The 16,045-nt window shown below is 63.8% G+C and overlaps 2 protein-coding genes across 5 annotated transcripts in view; both read right to left on the reverse strand.

Moving 5' to 3' along the window:
• Positions 1–174: 174 nt before the first annotated feature.
• Positions 175–2,840, reverse strand: TEX22 (testis expressed 22). The gene is made up of 4 exons (XM_012926694.2): positions 2,834–2,840; positions 2,472–2,664; positions 446–574; positions 175–371 (listed from the first exon to the last, which is right to left on the reverse strand). The coding sequence occupies exons 2-4, from the start codon at positions 2,634–2,636 to the stop codon at positions 192–194; spliced, it is 474 nt and encodes a 157-aa protein (XP_012782148.2). The 5' UTR covers positions 2,637–2,664; positions 2,834–2,840; the 3' UTR covers positions 175–191.
• Positions 2,841–4,628: 1,788 nt separating this feature from the next.
• Positions 4,629–16,045, reverse strand: part of PACS2 (phosphofurin acidic cluster sorting protein 2) — a 28,323-nt gene continuing 16,906 nt past the window's right edge. For 2 of the 4 annotated variants that reach the window (XM_058655305.1, XM_058655304.1), the window contains exons 9-25: positions 14,900–15,057; positions 13,536–13,626; positions 13,299–13,412; positions 12,925–13,067; positions 12,304–12,436; positions 11,950–12,054; positions 11,628–11,734; positions 10,706–10,860; positions 10,359–10,469; positions 10,111–10,219; positions 7,678–7,720; positions 7,161–7,203; positions 6,799–6,934; positions 5,876–6,102; positions 5,393–5,506; positions 4,679–4,805; positions 4,629–4,647 (exon numbers count right to left, since the gene is read on the reverse strand). In XM_058655305.1, the coding sequence (XP_058511288.1) occupies positions 4,687–4,805; positions 5,393–5,506; positions 5,876–6,102; positions 6,799–6,934; positions 7,161–7,203; positions 7,678–7,720; positions 10,111–10,219; positions 10,359–10,469; positions 10,706–10,860; positions 11,628–11,734; positions 11,950–12,054; positions 12,304–12,436; positions 12,925–13,067; positions 13,299–13,412; positions 13,536–13,626; positions 14,900–15,057 (1,908 nt within the window). In that variant the 3' untranslated portion in view covers positions 4,629–4,647; positions 4,679–4,686. Of the gene's footprint in view, positions 4,648–4,678; positions 4,806–5,392; positions 5,507–5,875; positions 6,103–6,798; positions 6,935–7,160; positions 7,204–7,677; positions 7,721–10,110; positions 10,220–10,358; positions 10,470–10,705; positions 10,861–11,627; positions 11,735–11,949; positions 12,055–12,303; positions 12,437–12,924; positions 13,068–13,298; positions 13,413–13,535; positions 13,627–14,899; positions 15,058–16,045 lie in introns of those variants that run through there. The other 2 variants (XM_058655306.1, XM_058655307.1) reach the window with 2 other exon arrangements.

A 16,045-nucleotide genomic window follows, 5' to 3' on the forward strand; every position in this document is an offset into this window, starting at 1 on the left:
GAGCCCGCACTTGCACACGGCCCATCCAAGCCTCCGGAGGCCACCCGATCTCACGGTCAGGGGAGGTGCGCTGGCACTTGCGGGCATGCGAGTAGGGGGAAGGGGAGGTCCTCCGGGGGCCTGCTCACTGCCCCACCCCCGGGGCCCCCAAAGAAAGGAGCTGGACGCCAGAAGCTGGGCTGAGCGGGCTCTTAGGAGGGGGGCGCCCGCGGGCTCCGGGCTTCCATCTTGGCGTTCTGCCAGAAGGGTGCACTCCGGGTCAGGAAGGCGTGGAAGGCGTGGGTGGACGCTGCGGACTGCGGCGGGTGGGGGAGCAGCACGTCCCTGTCCACGTTCTCTGACACCAGCTCAGCTACCGTGTGCGCGATGTCCTGCGGGTGGCAGTGGGCTCAGGCAGGCGCGAGGCCGGGGAGGGGCGGGCGGCCCCAGGCAGCGCCCCGCGCACCGAGCAGTGGGAGGAGCTCCTGGCCGCGTCGGGCCTCTCCCGCGCGCCCAGCACGGCCAGCTGCCGGCGCTCGTCGATGCTCAAGCTCCAGTGGCGGCTCGGGCGCCCGCGCTGCTGCGGCTCGCACACCTGCGGGGACAGGGCAGGGGTCCTGCGCCCGTCCCCCGCCCCAGCATGGCGAGTGCTGGAGGGCCAGGCGGTTGAGCCTGGAAGCACGGGCTGGGTCGTGGGACTTGGGTCAGTTTCACACGGAGCCTAGGGGGTTCGGGGTGGGGGAAGCAAGGCTCACAGGGACAGGAAAGCAGGTGCCAGGAAGGAGGCTGGGTCTGGGCGTCACAGAAGTGTTGACGTCGGGGGTCTCAAGCATGGCGAGTGCTCACCATGGGTCAGCAGAGGAGCCACACTCAGGGCAGCCCAAGTGCCCACGGATCGGGTGAGCAAGCACACAGGGCACCCTGGGGTGCTGAGAAAGGAGGGACCACAGCCAGAGCGCACCTTGGGGACTTGATGCCGGATGGAGCCAGGCAGTCCTCAGTAGGCTACAAGGTGGGGTCACAACCAGTGCTGTCCCTGCCACTCCCTGTGCAAGGGACTCAGCCTAGCGGTTCCCACCCACCTGTGAGCGGGCAGCTGGAAGACGCAGGACGTGACCCAGGAGGCTTCCTCAGCATCTGGCCCCTCCACCTCTCTCACCCCGCAAGAAGCGCCCACTGCCCACCACCTGCAGACTTCAACTGCTGGTTGGCATTTCAAAGAATGACGCCTAGTGGAGGCCCAGGACTCTGACTGGCCACGCTGCAAGGGCAAGGGGCAGAGCAGGGCCTGGCAGTCAGGAACCCAGCCCGGCTCATGTCCTGCCTGGCCCACCTGTGGCCACCCCCACATACAGGCTGTCGCTTTCCCTTCCAAGGCCTGTTCTGAGGCCAGCTCTCCTCGAGCCCCCTCTGCTGCTGAGGACAGGCACGGGGGCACCCTGGTCTAGGATGCCTGGGGGCGAAGGGTGGACACAGCACGCAGTGTACTCTTGGGCATGGTTGGGGACTGTGGTTGCCACAAACTGACCATGGTGATATCTGAGTGCCTGGCCAGCGGACACCATGCACAGCCGTGTCTGGAGGTGATTAAGTGCTGCCCTGACTCTAGAGACGTGACACTCTGACCGGAAGAGGCCCTGTGCTCACTGCAGCCCAGGTGGCAGCTCTGCCCTGGGCACCAGGCCTGCCAGCCCGCAGGACAGTGTGGCCCCTGGCCCCAGCTCCTGAGTGGTCCTCTCCTCCAAGGGCTACACAGGGGTATGTGTGTGTCTGGACCACTGGTCATGAGACACTGGCCACCGAAGGCCACCTCAGGGCTCTGCCCCCACCAGAGTCTTGGAGGTACCTGGGCTGGAAGCATGCAGCAGGAGTCATCAGGTCCTATATCCCAGGCGCCTGCTTTTCTCCCCACTGCCTTTGTAGCAACCCTAGGCCCTGGCCAAATCCCAGAGCTCCATCCCTGCATACCCTGGAACCCCCTGAAGGCTGTTTTCCTACGCCTGATGCAGGCATGCTGCTCCTGTCCAGGGCTCCAGGTGGGGTGGGCAGTAGGTGCCTGCAAGACTGTCTTACCACTGACCACTCCGGGATGGGAGGCTGCTGTGTCCTGTGTCCCCTGCGGTGTCCTCTGTTGTGTCCCGTGTCCTCTGTGGTGTCCTGTGTCCCCTGCTGTGTCCTCTGTGTGTCCTGTGTCCCCTGCTGTGTCCTGTGTCCCCTGCGGTGTCCTCTGTTGTGTCCCGTGTCCTCTGTGATGTCCTGTGCCCTGTGTCCCCTGCAGTGTCCTGTGTCTCCTGTGTCCTCTGTGGTGTCCTGTGTCCTCTGCTGTCCTCTGTGGTGTCCTGTGTCCTCTGTGTCCCCTGTGGTGTCCTGTGCCATGTGGTGTCCTTTGTGTCCCCTGCAGTGTCCTCTATTGTGTCCTGTGTCCCCTGCGATGTCCTCTGTGTCCCCTGCCCTGCCAGACTTGTCACTCCCCTGTCCTCAGCTGTGCTTACCCAGTCCTGCGCCTGCAGGCCCTGCTGTGCCCCACTCTGTGCCCCAGACAGGCCCCAGGCGGTAGTCCTGCCTGTGGGGACCAGAGGCTGCCGGGGCTCAGAGGGGCGCGTTTCACTCCTCTTGCTCACCGCGGGCACCTTCCTGCCGTCCATCTCCAACACCATCAGCCCGCTGGCCCGCACTGCTGGGACCCTGCCAGGGCGGGGTGGAGGAAGCTCCCAGGAACAACCCTTGAGGAAAACAGGGCCCCAGGAACACTGGGCCTCAGTGTCCCAAACTGAAGCAGCCACCAGCCCTCTTTGCTCTCCTGCTCCAAGCCCAGGGATTCTGAGACTGGCTAGCCGCCAGCCCGTTACCTTACCTCCACCTTCCGCCCCAGCTGCTCCCCCCTCCTGTGCTCACAAACCGCCGTCTGAGGGGAGGGGTGGGAGTGCGCTCGGGGCGCTGCGGGGGCGCTGCGGATGGGGGCCCCACCGCACGGGGCGCTGCGGGGGGCGAGTCGCGCAGGGATGCTCCGCCCACCGACTCCGTCTCCAGCCGTCCTTGCACCTGCCCGGGTCTCCACCTGCACACCACCTGGCGACCATCTGCAGGGGCCTTTAGTGACTGTGCGGGCCTGAACCATAACTTCTCGCCGGCCCTCAGCCCCTAGCACCAGGCCCCCACCAAGAATCACAGAGAACGAGATTCCGGGAGTGCCCCACCGGGTTTATTAGTGTAGCGTCAGCACCGTGAAGTAGTCCACATGGTCACATTCGTAACAGATTAGAGTCTGTTCCCCCAAAACTATTTACATTAATCCTGTATTCCATTAAAACACACACACACACACACACACACACTCACACCCCAGACACCAGAGTGCATCGGGCCTGCAGGTCTAGGCTCAGGGAAGCCTGGCGAAGGCCAGGGGTCACTGCTGGCTACTGGGCAGTGACAGCTCACCCAGGAGCCTGGCTCGGAGGCCCAGTGGCAAGGGGACCAACACAGATGAAGCTGGACAGTGGGCTGGGGGAGGGGAGGTGTGGGCAGGTAGCAGTGGTGGCTAAGCCTGGCAACCTCCTGTTAGTCACCCCTGTTGGCTCACAGCCACTGCGTGAGGTAGGCAGAGTGCTGTGGGCAGTCCAGCTCGGGGGGCCAGCACAGGGTTCCCAATGTGCTCCTTCTGTGACCTGATTCCCCAGAACAGTGCAGAAGCAATGGATGGGGGCCCAGTGTCCACCGCCTATACCTCAACCCTCCAGGGAGCGCGCAGCTTGCTGGTCTCAGGTCGTGGAGGGAATTTTGTTAACCGAGGAAGGGGCTCTTCTCAGGGGCCTTGTCCAGGGGACTAGGGGCAAGCCCAAGTCACAACTGTCCCAGGCAGCCATCACTCCCGCAATGCACAACAGCAAGCTAGTAGGTGCCAGGGAGGGTGGGGCCTGCACTGCTGTCTTCCGACCCCAGCCCCCACGGCGGGAGGTGGGCTTGTGGGGACAAGATCGAGGAGGTATGTGGGAGAGATGGGGACAGTCGGAGTGGGAAGGCAGAGAGGGTCCCAGCTCTGCCCCAAGCAGCCTGGCGGCTCTGTCCGCACTGCCCTAGCTATACCTGCAGATGCAGTCCATGTGTCCCGTGCACACGCGCACGTACACACACACACTCCTGATCATGGGTCCAAACCCACTCGAGAGTCCATGGCTGGCCCTGGAGGGTCCCTGCTGGAGGGAGTGAGGGTGGGCGCCGGTGGGCACAGCTGGCTCCTCACCACTCCCCAGGTTGGATTCTGGGACCTGCATGGTGCAGCGTGTCCAAATGCGGCAGGCTGAGCATGGTCGGAAGGCGGTAGGGGCGGGGAGTTCCTGGGGGAAAGTATGGTCCAGCCCAGGGGTACCCCACGGGCAGCGTGTTTGGCAGCCACGTTAGAGCAGGTGTCCAAAAGCATTAGAAACCGCAGCTCCTGCAGGACCTGCACCGCCTAGCTGAATTTATTGGGAATTGCAGTGGCCACACCCTTGACCTCCAGCCTCTGGCGCCGGAGCCCGTGACCTCATCTGTCCTGGGCTAAAAAAGCCGACATAGGCTCAGCTCTTCTGGGAGGCCAGAGCATGCCTCCCCTGCCTGGCTAACGGATGGCAACCGTTCTGGGGTGGGGCTAGCAGGTGGGTGGGGCTAGAAGGGGTGGGGCTAGCAGGTGGGTGGGGCTAGAAGGGGTGGGGCTAGCAGGGGGTGGGGCTAGAAGGGGGCCTTGGAGTGTCCGAAGATGCAGATGGGGAAGTGCTTCACGTGGGAAGACCACTGGGCAGCCAGCTGGAAGAACTTGACATCGGTGCACTCTACGCCGTCGATGAGCACTGCGGAAACGGGCAACTGACCACCAGCCGGGGGCCTGACCCCTTGGGGACACTGGGGGAGGAGGCCTGGAGGGGCTCGGTCCGCAGTCCTGACTTCTTGCCTGCTGCTCCCCCAACCTGGACACACACTACTCAATCCCAGGTGTCAACTGCCCTCTGCTGAAGCCTGAACCAACACGGGAGGACTGCTGTGCCCCTGGTCACCTGAGGGAGCTCACACAGGGAGCTCCGGGGCCAGCCTCAGCTATGGTTACAGCAGGGGCTATAAACCACACCTAAACCCCACTGGCTGTGAAGCCACTGTCATCAGGTGGGCAGAGCCTGCAAGAAGGGACACGCACCTCATAGCCAACACAACAGTCCTGGCCAGCCCCGGCCCCGCCCCCGAGCACCCTGGCCCCACCTAGCACCCCCCAGCACCCTGGGGCCTGCCCCTGCCCCACCCCCAAGCACCCTGGCCAGCTCCCAGCCCCTGAGCCCCTGGGGCCAGCCCCTGCCCCGCCCCCAGCACCCTGGCCCCACCCAGTCCCCCCAGCCCCCTGGCCCCACCCAGCCCCTGAGCACCCTGGCCAGCTCCCAGTGCTCACCCCGCAGCATGTTCTGCTGGTGCTTGGCTGTGCAGATGAGCCGGCTGATGCCCTCAATGCACTGGCTCTTGGACTCCAAGTCTTTGTCCTTTGTCTTCTTGGGCAAGAACATCACTGGCAAGGAAAGGGCATGGTTGCACTTGCTCTGAGGCCAGATTTGGGGTGGGGCAGCCACTGTACCCCAACCCCTCAGCCCAGGGCAGGGCAGCCACAGTACCCCCAACCCCTCAGCCCGGGGCAGGACAGCCACAGCACCCCAACCCCTCAGCCCGGGGCAGGGCAGCCACTGCACCCCCACCCCTCAGCCCAGGGCAGGGCAGCCACAGCCCCTTTCCCCAGCTCCTGGGACGCCAACGGCCCTGCTGCGGCACCCGGGGCTGGGTCAGTCCTGCTGCCCTGACAGTCGCCACAGGCTGCCCCGCTGCGGCACCCGGGGCCGGGTCAGTCCTGCTGCCCTGACAGTTGCCACAGGCTGCCCCTCACCCTTCTTGTTCTTCTCCTTGGTGACCACAGTCATGGACATAGTGGGCGTGGCTGCGGCCTCTCCGCTGCTGGGCAGCCTGCTGACCTGCAGGGACCGGAAGGTGCACTTGAGCGTGCTTTTGGCGGCAGGCAGGTCCTTCTTCTCGGCATCTCTCTTCCTGTCTGCGGGCTGGGCTGCTGTCCAGTAGTCCACCTGCAGCCCCATCAGCTCAGCGCCGAGGCCCTGGCTGGGAGAGGAGGAGAAGCTGGTGGCCTTGTGGGCGCCTCTGGGGGCTTCACTGCCCCTCCAAGGCCTATCCTGGCCTGTAGCCAGGAGTGGGGATTGGGACACGCGGTCCTGCTGGCAGCCCCCATGCAGCTGCTGGTGCCCACCTGGTCCCCCAGCTGCCCTTCTGAGACTGGAGGGCCCAGAGCAAAGGCTGCCAGGCACACAATTGGCATGAGCAGTGGCCATAGAAGCCCAGAGCCTGGTCGCAGGTAACCAGCACCCAGCACTGCTTGCAAAGCCTGGCTCTGGCACCTTTGGCCTCCAGTTCCCTTTTGATGCGAAAGGCAGAGCTAATGGAGCTCTCCTAGTGGCTGCTCCATGACCTCATGCTGTGGCCAGGTCATGGTCAGCAGCCAGGAGCTCCACCCAGGTCTTCCGTGTGGGTGCCACTCAAGTCCTTAGGCACTCTCAGCTGCCTCCCGGGGTACCTACACCTGGCAGCGAGTGGCCATGAGAGGCCGCAGCTCAGGCACAGGCACTGGGACAGGCACACAGGTGTCCATCATAAGCCCCAGCCTCGGGCTGAGAGGTGGCCTGGTGCAACGACCCCTGCCATGCCTCCTGGTCAGTGTCCACCAGCGATGCTCATTGAGGTGCCCTGGCCTGCCCTGGCCTTTGGCAGGTGGACAGCAGGAGTGGGTGGGACATTGTTTACCTGGAAGATGACAGGCCCCCGCTCACCGACGGGGAGGAGGGGGGCGTTGGGGAGGCCTCCTTGGCAGCAGGAGAGGTGGACGGCGGGGTTGAGGACAGGGCGCCGGAGCCCGAGGGGGCTGCATCATCTGAGTCGCCTGTGGGGTCATGGCGCTGGTGAGCCCACCTGCTGGTGGCTCCACCCGGATACCAGGGGTCCAGGGGTGGTGGAGACCAGTTCCTCAGACTGGCCGTCACACTGGGCCATCACTCATGGGCCCTGGGGCTGGGTCGGTCCCCCTGACTTGAGGGATGGGGCCCTCTGGCCCAGGGTGTCCGAGCACCGTCCTTGCACCCTTGACAGGGTCAGGGTTACAGGGTTACCTGAGGTGGCGGAGGACGGCTCTACTATGCCAACCTTCACGACCTAGAAGGCAACAGGACACTGGCTGTGGCCACAGGTGTGCCGGCCCGCCCCGCTGCCCTGGCTCAGCCTTAGGTCCAGCTCCGTGGTGCCTTGGGATCGCACAGCCCTGCTGGCGTGAAGCGAGCCAAGTACGGGCACCGGTCGTGGCCACAGGGAGCTCTCCCTCTCCGAGGGACCCAGCATAGGAACCCTGGCCCTGTGGGTCTCGGCAGACAGCTAGGCCTGAGGGAGGCCACTTGGCGGGGTCATGTGGGCAGGGACCGGTAGGGAGAGGGGCAACCCTCGGGACCCCGCCCATCGACAGCTGCCAAGCACCTGGCTCCTTGCATCCGCAGCATGAGACTCCTTCCCTGGCACCACCAGATGCCCCTCGTGGACAGGGCAGCCAGCAGAACTGCAAAGCCATGGCCCAGGGTCCCACAGGGCACTGCACATTTTAGGAGTGTCACCTGTAGGCAACCGCCCAGTACTTACCCCAACAAAGGGAATGAACCTTTGGGAGGACTCTTCATCTGGGCTAGGAGCAGAGAGAACATGTTTAGGGCGTCTGCAGGGCGGGCCCCCAGCGTGGGCCACAGCACCCAAGGTGGGCACAGCGTTCTCAGGACCCAAGAAGCAGTCCAGCCCAGCCTCAGCCCACACTCAGGTCCCCTGCAATGGGGCTGGGAGGGCTGTGGGTGGAGAGGAAGGGCCACAGTCAGGCCCCTCACACCTGCCTGCTACCCACAGCCCCACTGCCTTCCTGCTGTGTGCGCAGCTGGGAGCCCGAGGCCTTGTCAGCAATGGCAGGTTCAGCCAGAAAATGCCAGCTTTCTCTGAGCAGCTTTTAGCCATGGTGCTGTGGTGGACACAGGCGGTGCCAGGGTCTTAGTGCCCAGTGGCAGCAGGGGCCTGGGCTGCACTTGGCTGTTGTCTAGTCTGCTGCAAGTGCTGCCCACGGTCATCACAGAGGATCTTGGCAGCCCCAGGGCGACACATAAGATAAAAACGTGTGCGTGGTCCTTAGCCAGTCGCATGGTCCTGTGGGTCATCAAGCGCCTTCCGGTTACAGGGCACGGGTCACACAGCAGGGTCTCCTGCTGGCCCCGGGCCCAGCTTTTAAGACAAGGCCCCCACTGGAACCTGGGAAGCTTCCCTCCAGCTTCCCCACTCCATTTCCTTCACAGTCCACAGTCAGCAACAGTCGCCCTCGTGACAGAAAGCCAGCCCCGCCCCCGGGGTCAGTGTCCCCCACACCCCAGCCCAGAGCAGGAAGGGCAGGCTCATGCCAGTGTGCTCACAGCTGCACGAGCAGCTTCGCAAGCACTGGCCCAAGGTGCACAGCTGGGGCCGGCCTGTATGAGCCCCCAGGGTCCGCATCCTCTTCAAGGATCCCTGCTTGGAGACAGAAGCGAGTCTTTCCTCCTCCTGGGCCCACCTGGTCACTGCCCAGCCCCCATGGCCACGGCACTGGGCCAGAATGAGGTAATGCCACGGCACGGAGCCGCGGCTAGGACTGGGAGCCAAGCTGAAGCCGGGCCATGCAGACAACACCCAGCACTGGGTACAGCAACAGGGTGACACCGGCTGGGCACAGGGGCAGGACTCCGGCTGGACACAGCAACAGGGGACACCGGCTGGGCACAGGGGCAGGACTCCGGCTCCTGCAGGGTCACGCACCATGGCATGGCAGTGTAGGCTAGGGGAGCTGCTGGGACGAGCGACCCCTGCATGCCAGCACAGGCGGACTGGGCCGGGCCGACCCAGGGTGGCAGGATGCCCGGTCCTTAGGGCACGGGTGCCCTGCCGGGGGGATAGCATGTTTCCTGTGGCAGCAATACTTGGGCCTTGAGGCCCCCCCCCCCAGGAATGCCGGTGTCACCACTGTAACACAGCGAGGGCACGGGGCCAGGGTCTCGAAGGAAACTGCTCGGACGAGAAGCTGTAGCCAGCCCCGCAGGCAGCGCATGCTGTAGGCTCTGGTGCCTCGGATGGTGGCAGGGAGGACTGCAGCTCGTCTTGCTGGGCCCACAAGGACTTGTTTAGCAGGCCCTGGGTCCCTCAAGGACAGCAGAGAGGAGCCGTGGGGTGGGTTATCCCTGCAGTTGAACATTTCCTTTGGTCTGGGGTCTCTGGGTAGAGGCCATGTGCACCTGTTAGCTGTGGGCACCAAGCTCCAGAAGGACACACTGTCCTCAGGGCAATGGACAGCTCATGGTGTGGCTACCAAACACTGTGGCCCCCATCAGCCTCCTACCCTGTCCAAGAGTCCCCTGCAGGAAACCCGACCACAGCCACTCCGTTCTTGGCTGTGAAAAGGTGGTCACTGTGAGGGGCCAGGCCTGGGGTTCCCTCTGGCGGGGAGCTCCAGCTCTGCCTGGCCTCCTGTGGGCAGCTGAGAGGCAGCTATGGGCAGTGGGGCACCTGCTAAACAAGCCCTGTAGACCAGCCGGGGGTGGATGGGGGGCGGGCGCAGGCCCAGGAGCCATACCTCAGGGCAAAGTCAAAGTGAAAGTGCTTTTTCCTTTCCAGGGAGCCGAGAGAGAAGAGAGACGTGTCAGATGCACGGGGGACAGTGGCCTGAGGCTGCAGAGGTGCCCAGGGCTCCAGGCCCTGACCCTGTGTTCTCCTCCCCATGGCCCAGGCAGCCTGTCCCTAAGTCAGGGACAAGGCAGCAAGCAGGCAGTCAGAACGGCAGCCCCTGCAGGAGTGCTGCCGCACCTCTCCAAGGTTTTGGGCCAGGGAACATGGGAGGTCATCATGGATACGCCAGCGGTCACCAGACACGTGGGCAGTTGCCACAGACACGCCAGTGGTCATGATGGATACATGAGTGCTCATCGTCATTTTCCTCCCCAAGACCTTGAGCACGCACAAGGCTCTGCCTCTTGTCCCTTGCCCCCTGCCTGGCCCAGCTCATGCCAGTACCTCTTCTGCTTGTAGGTCAGCATGGCCTCCGCGATGGGCAGCTGGTGAGCGCAGTTGGCCCCAGAGATGTACTGCGTGATGCGCGACACGATGTCTAGAGTGTCCTGCACTGCAAGAGGAGGTGCCACAGCGCTCGGGCCTGCCGCTCAGGCCCTGGGGACCACCTGGTGCCACCCTGCACCGGCCCCATGCACCCCTAGCTCTGGCTCAGGGCAGAGGGAGCCCTTTGGCAGGGAGGGGGGCCTCACCAGCACCCTGGGCCTCCAGCTTGCTGAACAGGTCCCTCCAGGCCAGGTCCTGGAAGAAGTTGTTGTAGCGGTGGTCAACAGAGCCTAGGTACCTGGCCACAGGGTGGGAGCCTACAAGCAAGGAGACCCATCACCATATGACCGAGGGGCTCCCCACTCCTGGGTCTCCCCACTACCAGGGCCTGCACAGCCCCTGGAAGGAGCTGGGACCGAGCCCTGCATGCTGGACCAGTGGCTGGAGCATCAGTGCCCAGGTAGACCCGTCCACAGGCCCAGGCCAGAGCAGCAATGACATCACCCTGGGCCACCGCCCATCCATTCCACGGCAGCTTCCTCACGGGTCTCACCCAGGGGGATGACCAGGAAACGCATGTAGCCCAGCCAGTCGGGCGTCTTATGGGTCAGCTGCTCCACAAAGAGCCGCAGGACAGCGCTGAGGTAGTGCTGCGCGCCCGCCACTGCAATCTTGACAGGCGTCGGGGGCTGCGAGTTGCAGTTGCAGCTGGACCGGCAGGTGGGGGGGGGACAGCCTCAGGGGGCTGCACTGTACCCCACCCCACTCCATCCTACCCCTCCATAGGAGCCCCTGGGCAGTGATGGAACCAGGCTGTGGGTGACAGGTTAGGGGGAGCAGACCAAGACTGTGGCGGCCCACAGGACAGGGACAGGCAGACCCAGGCTGTGAGCAACAGGCTATAGGGAACAGGCTCTAAGGGACAGGGTGTGGGGGACAGGTTAGTGGGACAGGCTGTGAGGGACAGGTTAGAGGGACAGGCTGCGAGGGACAGGTTAGGGGGACAGGCTGTGAGGGACAGGCTAGAAGGACAGACTGTGGGACAGGCAGTGGGGGACAGGTTAGGGGGTCAGGCTGTGAGAGGTTAGGGGGACAGGCTGTAAAGGACAGGTTAGGGAAACAGGCAGTGGGGGACAGGTTAGGGGGACAGGCTGTGAGGGACAGGCTGTGAAGGACAGACTATGAGGGATAGGCTGTGAGGGACAGGTTAGGGGAACAGACTGTAGGACAGGCAGTGGGGGACAGGCTATGAGGGACAGGCTGTTGAGGACAGACTGAGGGAGCAGGCTGTGAAGAACAGGTTAGGGGGACAGGCATTTGGGAACAGGCTAGGGGGACAGGCTAGAGGGGACAGGCAGTGGGGGAGCAGGCTAGAGATAGGCTGTTGGGGATAGGCTAGAGGGGACAGGCAGTGGGGGGGCAGGCCCGGATTGGGGGACATACAGGGCAGGGCACAGTCAGGCCCAGGCACTCACTATCGCTGGATCCGTGAGACAATGGTGCTGAAGGCAGCCTGCACATCTGCGGCAGAACAGGTGCACACCACGGGCAGCGTATGCCCCCGCAGCACGTCTGACAGGAACTAGGCACAGCACACATCCGGGACCCTCAGCACGCAGCTCCAGACCTTGGGTGCGTCCGGCTCCAGCTTGGGGCCCCAGCAGTGCCTGCCGGTGCCACCCCACAAGGTGGTATGGGGAGTGGTGGTGCCTCCTCACCCCCCACATCTCTGTGGACCCCCACGAGAGGCCCTGGGCTCCTGTGTGTGTGGAAAGGCCCACCCTTGCCCATCCCTACCTGCCCCTGCCAGTCGGAGGTGTTGACCAGGATGATGCTCTCCGGGAGCTGGTCGTCAGATACCAGAATATGGTTCAGCTGGTCATACACGGTCTTCCTGGGGATCTGGGGGGGACACACACCTGCCAAACAGGCCCTGGAGAGGAAGCCTGGCCTGCGGGGGTGGGGGACAGCCGGCCACTCCCACGCTTGCAGGGAGAGAGGGCCTGACCTGGTGACCCGTGCCTGTCCCTGCAGGGAGAGAGGGCTGACCTGGTGACCTGTGCCTGTCCCTGCAGGGAGGGCTGACCTGGTGACCTGTCTCGGTCCTTGTACTTGGGGCCCTGCCCTGGGCGACCGTCTCGGTCCCTGCACCTGCAGCTGGCTCCGCGTGTCTGGGCAGCGTTCACTGTCCAGGCTGTTGGCCCGCTCGCTCTGCGGCCGTACTGGCTGTCGCTCCTTCAATGACGTGCTCCTGCCCCGGCGGCCCGCGTGTTTCACTTCCGACCTGCAGAGACCGGGACAGATTGGAAAGGACACAGCGGCCCAGGTGGCCAGGGAGGACCCTGCTCTCAGCTCAGCTTCTCCAAGGGCAGCGCAGGGCACTGTGGGTCCTAGTGTGGGCTTGGCGCCCCTTTTATCCTGGATCAGGGACACAGACAGTACTGGGTGCCCTCAGCTGATGCCAGCACTCAGGCCCACTACTTCCAGCCTCATCCTGTCATTGCTATGGTCCCCGTCGCTGGCTGTGGTCCCTGTTGCTGGGCTGTCATGTCCCAGGCCCTGTCACTGGGTTCTGCTCTCATCTTGGCCATGGGCGCTCAGAGTGGGCACCGCCTTGCCTCATTGGTCCTGAAGGCCAGGTTGAAGCAATGCTGAGTCTACATATAACTCAAGGATGGAGCTTGGGGCACTGCAGGTGACACTGACCCACAGCTGCCAGGACGAGCCCCGACCCTGCAGCTCCTCAGAAGGGACACCGCCAGCCCTGCCCACCTGGTGGAGGGGATGACCAGTGACTCGGTCTTGGTGATCCTCCCGGTGGGTGGCAGCTTCTCCGTGAAGACATCTAGGGTTGGTGTCTCGGGCTCGGGGCTGTGCTCCGTCTGCCCCGGCTGCTCCTGAGGGTCCGGCATGCCCTACCAGCAGAGAGGGGATGTGAGCACAGATGCCTGCCGTCCTTGGGGGCCCGCTGACCCCAGCCTCTGACCAGGACCCTGAGCCCAGCTGCCACAAGAGACCAGCATGACCTGCTGGAACCTGCCCAGCATGGGCTCAGGTGAGCGCTGCTTGCTTTCAAGGGCTGTGGGGTCAGAGGTACCTGCACTGGGCTACCCCGTCAAGGCTGCAGGTAAGGGCAGGTCACTTACAAGACCCGTGGGGTCAGGGACACCTTCACTGGGTTGCTTGCCTCCTGGGGAGCGGCTCTTCTCAGGCACGTCAACCTGGGGTGTGTGACAGGACTCAGGCCCAGCCAACGAGGGCTAGAGCCCGCAGGAGCCGGTCAAGGGCCTGGGTGGGAGTTTTGAGGCCTCCACCATGCAGGCTGCTTGGGGCATGTGTGCTGGGAGCTCCCCAGACACGCCCAGGCTCAGGGCACCACTCACCGGGCTGGGGGGCTCCTTGTGACTCCTGCCACTGTGGATGCTGCCCACCTCGGTCTGCGAGCTGGAGTGCGACATGCCCTCGAAGTACGGCCTGGTCGGAGAAAGGACACTGTGTGCAAGGCCCTCCCCTGAGGCCACGTCCCCGGCCACCTGCCAGCTCCTGGGGAATGAGTGCCTTCACACCGTGTTCACCTCATTTCAAAGACAGAGATGGGGAAGGAGGGATGGGCTTAGGCTGAGACAGTGAGAGCAAGACACACACAGACAGAGGAGAGATGGGGGCAAGGAGAGAGGGAGAGCTCACTGCCTGGATGCCCACAGCGGCTGGGCTGAGTGAGGCTGCAGCCGGGCTTCCCATGTGGGTGGTGGTGGGGCTCTAAGCACAGGAGCCACCACCTGCCACCTCCTGGGTGTGCGTGGCAGGAGATCAGATCAGAAGGTGAAGCTGGGACGTGGATGTGACACACTGCTGCCCGACACTGGCTTGGCCCTTGAGTTCTTGCCAGAGGACCATCACAGAGGTCTGAGGCTATAGCGGCCCAGCAAGTTCAGCCATAGTTGGACACCCACACTCTCAGCACCAGCTCTAGTCCTGGCTGCCAGGTTCTGATCCAACTTCCCACTAACACATCCCAGAAACAGCAGGATATGGTTCAAGAGCGAGGGGTCCTGGCACCCACATGGGTGACCTAACAGAGCTCCCGGCTCCGACTCCTGGCCCCGGCCTGCCCAGCACTGGCCACTGGGGGTCTGTGGAGTGAACTAGTGGATGGCAGAGTCTGCCAAGCCATTGTCTGTCCCTCAGGGGGCTGTGGAGGCAGAGGTAGACTCAGCTCTCCCCACCTGAGAGTTCATTTGACTTTTCCTCCCCCCTTACGCTGCTGTCGCTGGATCTCCCTCAGCCAGACCCCAAGTGCTGAGTGGAGCTGGGGTCTCCCCTGGCACAACGCCATGAGACTGGGACTAAGCCTTGGCTCTGCCCGCTCCTCAGCATCCCCCATACATGTTCATCATCTGCTTGCTGCATCCTTGGGAAGGGGCCCTGGGCTCCCCACTTGTGACTAAATGCAGCCACAGCCCTCCCAACCCGAGCTGTTGCCTTGGCAGGGCTGGTGCCATCTACTCCACATCCCCTGCAGATGCCAGGCAGAATTTTCTGGAAGGCAGATGGGCCCCTGGGGCTATGCCACTGACCACTGCAGGACCTGCCGCCCTCCACAAATTTTGCAGACCTGGCTGGCCCTCCCCACACCCAGCATGGCCTCCCCCAATGCACCTGCCTGGCTGTTTACCCCTGACCCCGAGGGACCAGTGGCCACAGGTCACCTCTGCCTGCTGCACCCAGGGCTCCCACGTGGCCCCACCTGAGCTTCGGCTTGGGGGTGCTAAGGACACTGTCATCATCCTCCATGTCGGGGCCACTGTCGCTGGGGTTCTCCATGTCCAGCGTGTCATACAGAAGGTCCAAGTCTTCCTCCCCCTCGGGGACATGTTCTGTGGGGTCCTGCTCAGAGTCCAGGACCTGTGGGGATGCCAGGCATAGTAAGGTACCACTCCCAAGGCTGCCTGCACTCACATAGCCACTGTAGCTGGCATGTTTGCTGGGGTCCTGGGTCACTCAGGCCATGGACCCAGGCTGGGCCTTCAACCAAGTCTGTGCCACCTGCCCCAAGCTGTCCCAACAGTCCTTCTCGGGCACCTGTGAGCTGGGCCATGGAGTGGCCCTGCATTCACCCTGCAGCCCGTGTCCATCCTGCAGCCCCTGCGTCCACCCTGCAGCCCCTGCGTCCACCCTGTGGTCCCTGTGTCCACCCTGCATCCCCTGTTGTCTCTGCATACACCGTGTCCACCCTGTGACCCTGTGTCCACCCTGCGGCCCCTATGTCGACCCTGCGGCCCCTATGTCCACCCTGTGACCCTATGTCCACCCTGCGGCCCCTATGTCCACCCTGTGACCCTGTGTCCACCCTGCGGCCCCTGCGTCCACTCTGTGGCCCTTGCATCTGCCTTGTGTCCACCCTGCATCCACCTTGGGCTCCCTGCATCCACTGTGCATCCATTCTGCGTCCACCCTGTAGTTTTCACATCCAGTCTGTGGCTGTGTGTCCACCCGCGCTTGTGCTAGACACCAGCCCAGCACGTGATGTCCTGTGATGTGTTGTGAGGAGGGCTCCAGCATCTGGATTTGCTGTGGCTATGCAGTGGTCCCAGCAGGCCTTCCCCATGCTGTGGGCTCAACCTGGACCCAGTCACTTGGCAGGCTCTCTGTTGAAAGACAGCAGGACCTGGCAGGCCTGCACTCACCCTCAAACTTTTAGGCCAGATGCCAACTCCTATTGAGCCTTCCTGCCCTTCCCCTCAGGCCTCCAGCCACCATGGGAGCCTGGCTGATTGGCGATGGGGTGACTTTGCAGGGAGGTCACTCCAAGACATACAAGTACCCCGATGTGCTGAGCTGCGTCACTCCGCCTCGTCTTCCAGGAGTGAGCTCTCCTACTAGGTCGTGCTCC

Source organism: Ochotona princeps, chromosome 26, assembly GCF_030435755.1.
Source record: "Ochotona princeps isolate mOchPri1 chromosome 26, mOchPri1.hap1, whole genome shotgun sequence".
Lineage (NCBI taxonomy): Eukaryota > Metazoa > Chordata > Mammalia > Lagomorpha > Ochotonidae > Ochotona > Ochotona princeps.

Excerpts from the sequence above, each read along its gene's own strand:
- TEX22 (XM_012926694.2), bottom strand. The coding sequence starts at position 2,636 with ATGGTGTTGGAGATGGACGGCAGGAAGGTGCCCGCGGTGAGCAAGAGG. Across the intron at positions 575-2,471 it reads GCCTGCAGGCGCAGGACTGG|GTGTGCGAGCCGCAGCAGCG; the intron begins GTAAGCACAGCT and ends CTGTCCCCGCAG. Across the intron at positions 372-445 it reads GGAGCTCCTCCCACTGCTCG|GACATCGCGCACACGGTAGC; the intron begins GTGCGCGGGGCG and ends TGCCACCCGCAG.